At 36.3% G+C, this 15,012-nt stretch overlaps 1 protein-coding gene across 1 annotated transcript in view; it reads left to right on the top strand.

Annotated features, from left to right (window-relative positions):
• The window catches only part of LOC148953974 (uncharacterized), a 259,497-nt gene that overhangs the window by 23,242 nt on the left and 221,243 nt on the right, over positions 1-15,012 (top strand). Inside the window, exon 2 of the mRNA XM_089086057.1 lies at positions 490-659. Within this exon, the coding sequence (XP_088942183.1) occupies positions 502-659 (158 nt within the window). The 5' untranslated portion in view covers positions 490-501. The remainder of the gene's footprint in view (positions 1-489; positions 660-15,012) is intronic.

Genomic DNA, 15,012 nt, shown 5'->3' on the forward strand with positions numbered 1-15,012 from the left:
GAAAACGGTCAAACTTTAGCGTAAAGACCAAGGTATTAAGGAGGGGGCAACCCCTTCATATATGGAATAATTTCTGCCCGTTTTAAGTTTTAATGTTGTTCCTTAATTTCAGTAAACATTAGCTGCAGTTGCACTTTGAATATTTACAAGGTATAGGAGGTTTTAGCCCTAGACCAAGTGTTTGCCATAATTTCCCCATACTTTATTAGTGATTAAATACTGTGCCTCTTGTTCATTCTTTTCAAGAAATATTTTCGAGATTTCAAGACAGACTCGTCCTCCGGATATTATCTTTGACTTGGTTGGGCCACAGAGGTTAATTTTACCAAACCTTCAAACCTTTTAGTACAGATTGAAGGAAGGGAACGAACCAAATTTGATCAAAGTTGTCCCATCCGTAAGCTACGAATAAGACCGATTCCATAAATTAAAATTTAAAACGAATAAAATAAAACGAATAACTCAATTCCACAAATTAAAATTTTCCAGGCACCTTAAACGATGTTCAACAGATATCTTAGCAGAGATACTGATAGAAGTTCTTGCAGTAGACAATCTGAATTCATCGGTCACGATCCATTTGGCCACTCATATGCTATTCAAATAAAGCCATACAGAAGAAGAAGAAGGAGTCGCAGTCGATCACCCAGCGCATCTAGGTTTGTTTGGTCCTTTGAGGTTTTTTCCGGTTTATTTATCAACTTTAGAACTTATAATTAGAAACTACTCGTATCGAAAATATCTTTAAAAAGAGAAAAATATCTTTTACCTAACTTATGCTTCATATTTAATAAATTTTTTTTATCTAAGGGTCATACTTCGATCCATTATCACCTTTTTTTAATGGGAAACACATGAGAATAACCGAAAAACAAGAAAAAGAAGATCAAACTAGTTGTTGAGGAATCTTCCAGGACTGGGGAAGCTTAATTTAGCTACCTATTAATCTAGTTTCCGGCACAAAACACAAAAATAATATTTAAATGTTTTTGCCTTCTTCATAGTCCCCATTAACAAACAAGTTGGTTTGAAACTAACTGCACCGTACAACGAGAAACATGGCCCAAGAAAAACGGCGACGACAACCAAAATCGTCATTCTACTTCAAAAGCTATATTCATAATCGTTTAATGCATACTTTAGAAATGAAGGGACAGAGGCACAGGGGTAGATAGGGAAATCAATTTAGACAATGATGGATGCTGAATCGAAGGTACAAAAGTGAGGGTCAAAAGTCGCACATGCATACAGAATACAGTGCCCATCCCGTAATAATTATCGCACTAGGAATTTTCGTAGTATTGGTTTTGAATGAAAACATAGTTGGCTGGTAAAATTTAGAGTAATTTTTGTAAAATTAGGCCAATTGGGACGTAACCTGGTTCGGTTACAACTCTAAAATGACCGGGAACTCCTGCTAAAAAAATACAGTTATAGTAAAAATGGTCTTGCTTGAAGAATCATTATTCAGTCCTGCATGTATTTCCACAGAGGGATAGGACTTTGGGGCCGCATGTCCCTACTCCTTACAACATCAGTGATTGGATTTTCCTACAGTTATTTAAAATTGTTTTCATATAATTTTTGCGTTTTTACGTTTTATGGAATTTGGGCCCTTTTGAAAGGCAATCACCCCCCCCCCCCCAAAAAAGCCCAAGTTTCCGTAGTCTCTTGATATAGAGTATGGGTACCAATGGATGATTTATTCCCTGTCCCTTCCTCAGAGAGAGACCAGAAATATATAATGAACCGCAAAATATAGTAACGCTATGAATATTTGTACATATAGAATATTATTATGAGGAAGTTATATTACTCTCGAAGTCCCCTTGAAAAGGATTACGTTCCAAGTCTTGACACTTACGATGGTCAAATGAAAATTAAATTTATGAAAAAAAGATAAAAAATAAAGAGAAGAATGAAGCCCGAAAGTAGAATGCTAATATTGAATTCTACGACTGCTATAGGAAAACATTTCTACCGCTGCTATAGGAATTCCCATACTATTTGCTTTTACCTATAAAGTGGCCAAGCATGTTTTGAAACTATAGTCAAGGTTGTATAAGATAATCAGACTGGTTTTGTGGTTTTTTTTTTTTAAAGTTGTCAAGGTATAATGTGGACAAACATGTTTTGAGAGTACCCACGTGTGTGTCATTACACTTACACGTGAACATTCTAAAAATCTGGCATGATATAATGTGGTCCAACATGTTTTGTGAGTATTGTCAAAATTATATAAGTCAACCAAACTGGTTTTTGAGACAACACTCATTTTGTAGGAGCCAATCATAGACATTGGTGCTTGCTCAATATACGGTAAATCGAGTGGTGATTGGTTAAAAATAAAGGACTGGTTTTTTATTCATCCTTGAGATTTTTATATAAAATTTTCATACATTACGATTTAATTTTCATTATATTTTCATATATTCTAGATAATACCTTGATTATTATTAACTTTGAAACAATGGATCCGTTAATTTTCAATGTGAGTACAGCTTACTGAATTTCTTAATTTATTTCCAAATAAAAAAAATCACTTTACCAGTAAATTCGAATTTCAGGGGCATAGGCCCTCCTCCCCTCCAACAATACAAACCCTAAAATATGATGAGTATAATCGCTAGAAAACGCAAAGTACGCTTTTTTTCCATTATGTAAAACAAAAACATCTCCTCCACTGCTTTGTTACGAGCATAATTCCTTAGTGTTAGTTATTTCGTTCAAAAAAATGCCCCTTTTTCCCAATTATCAAAAAATCTTTTTTCCGGTCTAAAAACCACATGTGTTTATAATTACAGAGAGTCCCTTTTGAAGCCAGAGCTCAAACGTGTCTTATCTGAGTTATGAAAACAAAAGTTCGATGATTAAAACAAGGATTTGTGTAATTCTCATCAGGAGACTTACAATTTATATAAAACCAAATTGTTTACAGATATTATCTTCGTGATAAAAATTCCAATTTAGTACTAATTTTTATTTTTTCTTACGTTTAACAAACTTAGTCGTACAAAGATGAAAGAATTCACATACATCTTAATTTATAACCTAATTGTTTGTATACAAAGGGAACAATGAGCATTTTTTTTGTGCTTTCACAAAAAGATAGCTCTCATTCAACGAACTTTGCTATAGTTAGTTGAAAGTGTGCTTAAATATCTTCATTTTTTCTTCTGTAAAAAGGGAAATCGTTTTTCCATGCTCAATTTTTCTTCTTTTTAAGGAGGAGGAAGATTCCTACAATTACTCCCCTTCCAAAAAGAGACCAAGATGGGGTGATATCACATCAATACAAGTTGCAAGACCATCCGTCATTAGATATACTAGCTCCATTAAAAGTTCGCTAGACCAGCCAGGAGCCTCTCAAGCCAGGGTCAGCGCTGCACAAACCTCTATGCAACCTGGCAGAAAATTCAAGAGGGGGTGGATAGATTCTCATAATACCTCAACCTCATCTATGCAAGATACGGACATCCCCGCCCCATCCGACGCACACGTGCAGTCTGAATTTGGAAATGTATGTATTTTTTACCTAATATACTTTACGTTATTGCTATTAAAAATGGTAGATTTTTAAAACGAGGAGATTTGTATGAAAAAATGAATCTGATTGCTATTCTTTATGGATGACTAGACTTGTAGGAAAAAAAAGAGTAAATTTTTTTAATCAGTTATTAAGATAATTTTTGAGTTTTTTTTTATTATTTTTTTTATAATTATTGACAATTATTGAATTATTGAGATTTTTTTTTACCATATTTTATTGCTATTACTCAAATGTTGTGATGTGTGTGCGTGAACATGTGTGCGCATACGTGTGTGTGTGAGTGTGTGCGCATGTGTGTGTGCGTGTGTGTGTGTGTATGTATGTGTGTGTGTGTGTGTGTGTGTGTGAGCGGTGCATGCGCCGCGTCTACTCGATAATTCATTGAGATAGTATAATGAATAGTGCAAATTCAATAACGACATAATGATTTTCACTATTTTGTTGTGTGTCTGTGAGTGTGTGTGTGTGTGTGAGCGGTGCATGCGCCGCTTATTTTTCTGTCTACCCGATAATTCATAGAGATAGTATAATGAATATTGTAAATTAAATAACGACGTGATAATTTTCACTATTTTGTTGTGTGAATGTATGAATGTGTGTGTGTGTGTGTGTGTGTCTGTGAGCGGTGCTTGCGCCGCGTCTACTCGATAATTTATTGAGATAGTATAATGAATAGTGCAAATTCAATAACGACGTAATGATTTTCACTATTTTGTTGTGTGTTTGTGTGTGTGTGTGTGTGTGTGTGTGTGTCTGTGTGTGTGTGTGTATGCGTGTGTGTGTGAACGGTGCACGCGCCGCTTATTTTTCTGTCTACCCGATAATTCATGGAGATAGTAAAATGAATATTGCAAATTCAATAACAACGTAATGATTTTCACTATTTTATTGTGTGTTTATGTGTATGTTACTAACAAAATTTGTAACTTATAATACATTTGTTCTTTAAATAATACTATAAGCAAAGAGTATTTAGTTTAAATTATTCTAGGAGGAGGAGAAATTGAGTTTTGTGGGTGGTATGGAAAAAATGGTCCGTGTTAAATATTCAGGTAAACATACGACTAGAAATGAACTAGATTTTTCAACTTTATGAAATAATGCTTATTTTAAATAGAAAATACAGCCTTTTTTCTATATATTAATGAAATAGCAGCACCATTGGGTCATAAAATATTAGCATTTACGGGACCTGAACGAATTTTAGCACCACCAATGGAATTTAGAGACAAAACTTCATTAGTTCTAGACAATATGAAGTGGCAATAGGGTTTATCTGAATTATTGTTTTGCGGACATGACCATCCTAGAAGACGTAACTTGTGACATTAACAGGTAAAAGGACTCAGATTGGGAATATAGATTTATGCTAGAGAATTTAGGAGGTGTTCCTAGTACATCTGAACCGGGTCCTCATAAAGAAATCCCATCATAGGACAATACAGGGTGGCTTGATCAGCTGTCCCCAAACACCTTGGAATACGTACTAGCAGACCTAGGGGGCCTCATGCCATCTCCAACCATTGCATTTGAACAGGCTGGGGGTGGTGTTATTGACAATTCTATGTCACCCCCCACCATTCCGCTTAATGATACACCTAGTGCTAGTAATAGACGTGAATTTTATTTGTTAGAGTCTGTTCTGGGTCACTTACAAACACATAGGGTAGATTTCAATCCTCCTGAGGAAAACGGGGTTGACGGGGGCGTTCTCTTAACGGACCCAGTAAATTCACTACATAGCTACATAGCCCAAATGTGAGCATGTATCGAGATTCAGATTCAGAAATGGGGGGTGAAGGGGGGGTTAAAGCATCAGTAAATCAAAACTTTTATTTACAAAATGGGACATCTGGGGACAGTTTTTATTTTAATTTTTCAACTGGCAATCAAACTTTTTACCCTGGTCTAAATGAATTTGAGGGTAACTTTTTCAACTGGTTAAATAAATTAATATTGACTTTGGACACGTATAACGAGAGGGGAAGCGGGTCCACAATTTTATACATTGAACACGTGGATCTGAATATCAATAGACTTAAAAAGAACTTTATTTTAAGTGGGGTATGTAGTGGTCGACAAATAAAATGCCACCCAGAGTTGTCAACTACAGGAGTTCAAAGTTTCAAAATTTGACACCGGGCTGCAATGCTCTAAATATGTATTTTTAGCAGCAGCCTATAAGATATTGTAAAATGAGTCTACAATGAAAAATCTAGACAGACTTACGCGTAACAGTGGGGAACATTTCCCTAAAGTAAATTTTGGTTGTTTAGAGGGGAAATATCCGGTGTCCTTGAAAGAAATAACTGTATTTGAAAAAGCAAATGAAAATCTAGGGTTGGGGGTGGTTGTTCTCCAGTCTGACACAGAATTTGAAAAGGGGGGAAAGAAACCAAATAAAAAAGGGGTTTTATTTTCAGTTAGGACACCGTTGGTGGATAATGTTAAAAATTGAGTTTGAGTTATTTGTGAGCTCCCAAAACAAGTAAATTATTATTGTAATTTTTTCCCGGTTCTAGCATTAATTTAAGTTTTGTCTCGAAGTAAGAAGAAAGGAGAATGCCTCTATTGCCCCATATGCCATTCCCCATTTATATACGAACAAAAATTCAAGTATCGCATGAGGCGTAGAAAAATTCTTGTGACTCGCATAATAGACATGCCAGCGGAAGGCAAAGATACTTCACAATTTCAAGATTTCCGAAATTCCCTGCTACAAGTTGATAAAGTATCTTTGGATTGTGAATCAAGACTGGTGGTGGTATCAGACCCATCAAGGCCAAATATAGTCAAGGAACACAAACTAGTTGCGTGTTCCTATGCGCATGCCCGTCGCGATTCCAATAATAAAATGTAGTTGGAAGTTTTTTTTGGCTATGGATGAGAGGGTAGCATGGAGAAATTATTGGTATCTTTAATAAAAACAGCAAAGAGCGCAATTTCACGATTGCGTCACATCAACTACCCAATCTCATTATCAGATAAGGAGCAACTGGCACTAGAAAAGGGGACAATTTGTTGGGTTTGTAGGGATGTTCTTGCCCAAAAACACGCTGTACAGTATCACAATCACCTTACTGACCCCAATCCAACGAAAAAAAGTAACTTTCGGGGGTGGGCTCACAATTCATGTAATTTAAAAATTAAACAGCAACTCTTTCTTTCGGTTTTTATACATAATTCTAACTATGATCTTGAGTATGTGCTACCAGCAATGGCACATCTTCAAAAAAATGGAACAGTGCATGATGCATGGGTGATAGACAGCTTTTCCTACAAAATCATTCCTAAATCATCGGAAAAGTTGCTTATTTTAGAATTTATGTGGAAATTTGTTGAAGACGACGTTGAGTACACGAATAAAATTCGCTTTTTAGATTCCTGCCGTTTTTTCCCCAAATCATTGAGTGAATTAATTCAAGTGCAGAAAAACGATGACGGCTGCAACGCTTTCCCCCTTATCAAGCAACAATTTCCAAATGATTTATATGATTTGTTGACGTTCAAGGGCATATATCCTTATGATTATTATTGTTCCATGTCGAGATTCGCTGAGGAAACTATTCCCTCGATTGAATCGTTTTACGACAGTCTATCACGATCGTAGATGCACCCCCGATGAATATAGTTTTGCTAAAAAAGTGTGGGCAGAGGGAGGGTGTAAAAATGGGTTTGACTACTGCAAACTGTATTTGTCGAGTGATGTGTTAACTTTGTTAGACATTATGTGTAAAAATACGGACAAAATCTATGGGGAATCTAATCTTGATTTGGGGTATTATTTTTCATCTCCTCATCTGGTGATGGACCAAAGCCTAAAAATTAGCGGGGAAAAAATTGGGCTAATCACTGACATCGATTAGCATCTGTTCATTGAGAGGTCAATGAGCGGTGGGTACGTTTTTCACGGGGATCGTATCTTGGAAACTGATCCAACTGGAGAGAAGACGGGAACAAAATCGGATGCAGTTTTTCTTGGTATGAATTCTCTCTACCCCTCGGCCATGTCCCGTTATGCGCTTCCTTGAGGTGACTACAAATGACTCAATGACCCTCAAGCTCTCCATTTCCCCAAAATTTACAGTGCTGAGGAGAATAGGCCGGTTGGATGCTTTTTGAAATCGATGGAGAAATACCAGTTGAGCTTCACGATTCAGTAAAGGATTTTGTTTTCCCATGCATCAATAGACCTGTGACTAGGGACTCTTTGAGCCCCCGCAATAGGTGTTTAGTCGAGGTGGACGGATTGCATTGGTCACCTTCAAAACAAAAACTTATTGCTAACCTTCTGCCGAAAAAAAATATTGTTGTACATCATGTGACTTTAAAATGGATGTGCAACAGCGGTTTCAACATCAGAAAGGTTCATAAAGCGCTCCAGTTTAGCCGACAATCCTATTTGAAAACGTTTGTTGACACCTTTGTCAAGATACTTTCTGAAGCATAAACGAACGCCAAAAAAGAAATTTGTAAACTCATTTTGAATTCAGCTTTTGGCAAAATGTGTGAAAGTGTTCACAATAGAAATTGTTGTGACGTCGTGACCGATCCTGAACAATATGCTCGAATTATTGCCGATCCAAATTACACTTCCTTCACAATCATTGGCCCGGACATGGTACTATTGAATAGAAAAAAAGAAGCATTGTCCTGAATAAAAATATTGCTGCAGGTAGTGCGATCTTGGAGATCTCTAAAAAGCTCATGTTGGAATTCTACTACAATGTGGCTAGGGTACAGTGGCCGGAGAAGGGGGAGAAGGGGGGGGGGGTGGCGGCCTCCCGCGGGGGGCGCACCGCCACTACCAAAGTTATCTTTTTTTTTTTACTTAGAGCAGATTTTTTTTTGTGCTTTTGTAAATATACATGTTACATTGAAATTAAAAAAAAGTGATATTATTTTAAGTGCTTTTTCTAGTGAATTTTTTTTATAAATAGATTTAAAAAGTGTATTTTTCTTTGTTTTCTGTAAAGTGCTGTTTTTAATACAAGAAATATGATTCTTTATTGATTTTTTGATCTTGACCACACAGACTAGTAATAGGGAAATTATTTAGTCATTAGACAACTATAGTCTAAAGTTAGTTGTTCAGGTGAACTGTTGAAGGGAACATGTATCAATTCAAAACGCTATTCAGATCATTTCTGTGTGTACTGTCAAAACTAGAAAGAGCAAAACTCTCGACTGGTATAATTAATAATTACTATACAATACTATTGGAAAAGCCGAAAAAAATTTTCTATTGTTATAGTGTATGGAGGAAGTAATGCGATAAAATAAAAGCAATTGGCACGACGAAGTTGGTGCAGATTCAATTCATACAGGAGCTTGATCTATTCGGCATTATTGAAGCAAACTCTTGGCTGATTATTGACGATCTGGCTGAATCTATTGAACAATGGTCCCAGGAAATGCTACAATTATTCACTGTTCGCTCTCATCATGAGCAGATATCCATTACTCTGGTTCTACACAGTCTCTTTCATCGGAGCAAACGTATGCAAAAACTTGCATTCAACTGTACTTACTATATCATCTACAGAGTTGTTCGTGATTCTAGCTCGCTAATAAATCTCAATAAACAGATATACCCCGACACTCCTAAATTTCTGCTCATTATACAATCAGGCAACTAATAAACCCTGCGGCTATATCCTATTGGATCTTAATCAAAATACACCTGAGGATCTGTGCGTAGTCAAAGATATTTTCGACAATGAAATTACAGTATATCTCCCCGTGAACACAAAAAAGACCTATTAGTCGCTATCATGACACTGAAGAAACTACATGAAAATAGACATCTGTTTTCAGTTCTAAGCACTTCAAAACCCTCGCTTAGGAAAGCCATACTCAAACATGGTATTGACAATAGTTTAATTAATATAACATCCGAACTTTGTTTAAATTTGACCGAGGGCAATGTTCAACTGCCAGAAGTAGTTAAGAAACAGGCCAAGCAACATCGTTCCATTGTACGTACATTGGCCTCTAAAAAGAAAGGAAAGAATTAAAAAAAAAACGAATTCTTCAGGCGGGTGGTAGCTTTTTCGCACTTTTACTGCCGATAATTGCAGGACTTGTAAACAGTTTTCTCTAGATGGCAAACCCTATAAATTGACTCCAATAGAACTCGCTCTCTCGCCCGTGGAACACTTTGAGGACAATCTGAGTAAATTCATTGACAATGAGAATGCTGAAGATGATACGAAACTGCTTTTACTTCAAAATGTACTTTTCCAAGGGGACGAATACAAGCACTACCATGTGAAGCCCACTGCTGCTATTGGTCCCAAAAAAAGAATCATCTTCTCGGGATTCTACTGCTGGAATACAATTAAAGAAGAAAGAATTGGTTTCACTTGTATGGAAAATTGGGAATCTAATGCCCCACTCATATCGTGAACAAACTAAACGACTCCTAACCTATCTCATGGAAAGTGGTCAGGATCATATTGAAGTTGAGAGCACTGGGAAAGGGATTATAATTCAAGGCAAGAGCTATAATCTACTTGATTTAATCTATGATATGGTTACAAATCGTAAAGGACTATTATCATTTGACGCTCATCTATACAACTTTCTAAATACATTAAACTTCCCCAAAAGTCTTATTAGCAATAGACAAATTTAAAAAAAAATTAAATGAACATGCATCATCAACAACAACACCATTAAAATATGAAGAGGAAGAAGAAGAAGAAGAAGAAGAATTTAAATCAATCTTGGAAAATACTAGCACACCTAGTGGAAAAAACTTGACAATAGTGATGGCGAGGAAAAAGCGAAAACGTATCATGTCACCACCACCAACCACAACTAGTATACAAAAGGGTAGTGGACGTTACACAACGTGTTTACGTTCAAAATGGTTGAAGTTCTGAAACGTGCTTATTAAAATATGGGTGAGGTAGTGAGTTTAAGTTCCCCAACCACTCTTTCCAAGGTCACTGGTGTTCACACTAAAAGTGTACAAGACTATCTAAAAAATGAATCAAGTTACACTCTGCATAGAAATCATAGACTTCGTGCTACTAATTATCGAAAAACTAAAGCCTTTTCCCATTGCATATAATGCAAGCAGATCTCCTAACTCTAGATGAGATTCAATCACGTCACAATACACCGTACAAGTACATTCTACTTGCAATCAGTGTTTTTAGTCGCTATGCATATGCCATTCCATTGCGATCAAAGAGAGGTGTTGAAGTTGCTCATGCCATTGAAAATATTCTCGAACAGGATTCATATAAAAAAATTCAAACGGATCGTGGTAGTGAATTTGTTAATCCCCATGTTGCAAAAGTACTAGTGAAATATAGTACACTGCTCTATCATAGTCATAGTCCTATAAAGGCATTAGCCGAACGATTGATAAGAACTATTCGAATTTTAATTTCAAGATATTGTACATTGAAAAATACACCGGCTTTTATTCATGATTTAGATAAAATCATGTTGATTTATAATCAACGACCTCATCGATCATTGTCCAACTCAATCCCAACGGAAGTTCATCATTCTGGTCATGATACAATTGACACCTTTCTTAAACAATATTCCAATGAAACGATTGTCAAGAAGAAAAATAAATTCAATGTTGGTGATACTGTTCGAATTAATAGAAAACCTAATGTTTTTGAAAAGGGGAATTACTTGTGGTCCACCGAACTTTTTTAAGTGGCAAAAATCCTAGACACTAAACCCATAACTTATCATTTGCGCGATACCAAAGATGAAGAGATTCTAGGCGGCTTTTATGACTATGAACTACAAATGGTTAAAAATAATAGTGAAATCTATCGCACTGATAACATATTAAAGACACGTACTCACAGAAACAGGAAACAGTTACTTCTTCGGTGGCTAGCATTCAACTCTGATTTTGATTGTTGGATTGGTGTTGAAGATATTGACAAAGCCCAATGATTTCTGTGTAACATTTATGTCCAACGTTGCCGATCCTCTATACAATGACTTGAATAAGACAAGTGATTTTTGGACAAAACTCTCCCCCGCCATCAAATTTGACGGTGCGTATGAAGTGGCCCTTGTCGACTGTATTCTCAAAAATACCTATGCCATCCTTAGAAAGGATCGTTCGTATGTTATAAAAGTTAGACCATATGATTGGACGGCTTTTGCTGACTCTGAATTGTTTAAAGCACTTAAATCTAGTGAATAACCCCATGCCCAATTGAAATACATTGAATTTGATAATATAACAGATTGGTGTTGTACGATCGATATCAAAATCTCATATCGTAGGAATGGTAAATTCCATTTTAATTATTAATTGGAACACGATAGGATTTACATTACCTCACCTGTTGACACTGAAATCATTATTCTCAATGATAATCTGAGAGACGTTCTTGGCTTTAAACAGAATATGATCAATGGGAAAAAGGCTGTCACCGTTTACGGGTTGAATCAAGTTATTTTTGCTGATTATCCACCTGGTTTCGCCTCGGACTCTTGCATATTTCTCTATGCATCCTTTGTGGAAACATCGAGAGTCGGTAATTCAAATGTCCCCCTCCTACGTGTTCTTGAACGAAAAACAACTCATGAACTTGTTCATCACTATAATATAAAGCATCTTCAGTATGTTCCTGTAAACACTTCGTATTTGGAACTCTGTGATGTAACACTGAGAAGTGTATTATGTGATCCTCTAACAATAACAAAAAGCCTAATAGTGATCACTTGTAATTTTTGATACATTGTCAGTGAGACTACAATCAGCTAAAATTAACGATAGGATAATCCCGTTTCTCTACCCCAATATCAAATGTCATGTTGGTGCTCTGAGTCATCATTAAGTAGGCAATGGATCGGCCTACTATAAGGGGTGTGCAAAAATGTTTGGCTATGATCTTGGTAGCTGGTTTGCTAGGCTATTTCGTTCTGCATTACCCCTTGCCAGAAAATATCTTGTACCTGCTGCATCAAATTTTGCTGCCTCCACTCTACAGGACTGGGGTTCGGGCAATAGTTTCAAGGAGAGTGCTAAGGAAAATATTTGATCTTCAGCAAGAGCCGTTGGTGATCTATTAAAATCTCGGCAAAATGAGGAAGAACATAAAAGGATGCGTGCACTTTATTCACTGATCAGGTTCTACTCAAGTAAAAGGTGAAAAACATCACCAACGATTTCGAAGAACAAAACTAGGAAGACTAAAAAGCAGAAGAAAAAGAAAAAGATTGTTAGATCAAAGAGGGATTTCTTCTCTTAAGATGACTTATTTCCCCCACAAGGAATCACATCCATCATTCAGTTCTTCATTGAATCTCTTCAATGCTGAAAATGTTAATGTTAATGTCAAGTATGGCTACTATGAAGAGTTTCATCTCCAACAGCCCCTCTTGGGAAATATACAGTTTCAAATATTTTCCAATGAAGAATATTTAATTGATTTTTCGTCAACATTTATTGATTTTAATGTTGTGGTGAAGAAAAAACCAGATAATACAACTCCAACTGTTGCCGACGGTCTCTCCTACGAGAACTGTATTCTACGCAACCTATTCAAACAAATTAATGTATTTATTAATGGAACATTGGTGAGCACTAGCAATAATTTATCCAACTATGCAAGCTACATACAATTTATGATGATGACACCAAAGGCGTACAAGGAGTTGAGAGGACAATCATTGGGCTATGAATATCGATCAGGTGTTGATACTTATGGTGAGTTGACTACTGCAGTGAGCCAGGAGTATCATCTGGTTGAAAAATTTAATCATGAGATATTCAATATATCTCAATGGCTACCCCCTAATGTCAAGATTGACATAAAGTTGCAACTGGCCCTATCGAATTTCATTTTGAGAAAAACACTTCCTGCAGCACCCGATGCAAATGTCATTATCACATCGGCAATTCTCCACGTCCGAAAACAACAGGTTATGAGCTCTGTTGCATTGGCAGTGGAAAAGCTAAGAGCCAATGGCAAAAGCATTAAACCTTTTTTCCCCCATACGATCACCAATCAACGTCACATTGCCACCGGCTCTCGTAGCTATAGCGATTCATCATTTATCAATGGAGAAATCCCATCAAAATTGGCTTTGGCTTTTGTTAAGAGTGCCAGTGCCGTTGGACCCTCAACTGAATCCCCCCATAATTTTAATTTGTTTGATCTATATAGCCTTTTGTGCAAAGCGAATGGTATTCCACTGTACACTCTATCATTTGACAAAAACTCCTATAGAATTATGCAAAAGTCGACCATGCCAATTTTAGTTCATGACTCAATTATTTGAAAATGGGACAACCGATTCAATGTTTTTAAAAAATCAAGGAGTAACTGTTTTGGACCTGTCGGGGACTCAGAATATAAGCATAGTGCAAAAAGGGAATGTACGTTTAGAGTGTACATTTGCCGATGCTTTGACTGAGAGTATCACGCAAATATCACTGAGTCAATTTGAAACCTACTGGGAAATCACACGCGATGGCAGTGTTCTACTAGACTTAGCACCATGAACACAAACGAAATAATCAACATATTTAGTATGGATTCATACATGTCCCAGTAAACTCCTACTGTATACCTTCGAACTTCATTGAAAAAATTCCAAGTGTTAACAATACCCTAATCATTGTTAATAGCAGTCCATTGACTTTGAAGACTAGCCAGTGGTTATGGTTCTTTCAAACATTGAAGAATACTGAATTTTTTGATCTTCTTGGCCTATCGTATTAATTTTACACTCCATACAGCGGCAACTTTATTGATAGCAGTTGTAAAACTATTATTCAAAATCAACGAAGAGCACAGGATTTGATGACAAAGACATGTGGCTTTTATGCACTACTCTTTTTATGTTCAGATATCGTGGCTACACCTACAAGCAGTTTCTCAACATGTATGTTGACTTACCTCGATTGAATGACTTTCTAGTGGAAAATATACTTACAAGCGTATTTAATATTGATTTTAGTGCCCTACGAATAAAATGTTCTAAAAATGTATGTGGAATTTTTTATTAATAAAAATTTATATACATGATAAAAAAAAGACTTTTCTACTCTTTAGATTTTATCTTCTACTAGGTATAGGTATTTGTCGACAACAACTAGTGCAGGTAGATTATCTGAATTCACAGTGTACTGATCCTGATGTACTGCAATGTCAGGGTCACATTTTCTACCGTAGAGTGTAACTTCACTCTTGTCATATCTCTTTGTATGATCAATGATACTATTCTCATTCATTCTATAGAATTCACATGTTTCAATTTGACTATTTGAAGCAATTTCACAAACAGTGTCCTCAAGTGTCGAATCACATTCCGTCACAGCCAAATAAAAATCAGTAGGCTTATAATCATAACACCCATTGTCTTCACAACGATGCCGTAGAAACCAAATTCTTTTGTTGTTCCAACAGTTGAATCGCTGACCCGGCTCCTCCTCCCAGAACAATCTAAAACCACGAAGATACCAA

This window comes from Artemia sp. Qi Xiang Cuo, chromosome 3 (assembly GCF_049724085.1).
Source record: "Artemia sp. Qi Xiang Cuo chromosome 3, ASM4972408v1, whole genome shotgun sequence".
Classification (NCBI taxonomy): domain Eukaryota; kingdom Metazoa; phylum Arthropoda; class Branchiopoda; order Anostraca; family Artemiidae; genus Artemia; species Artemia sp. Qi Xiang Cuo.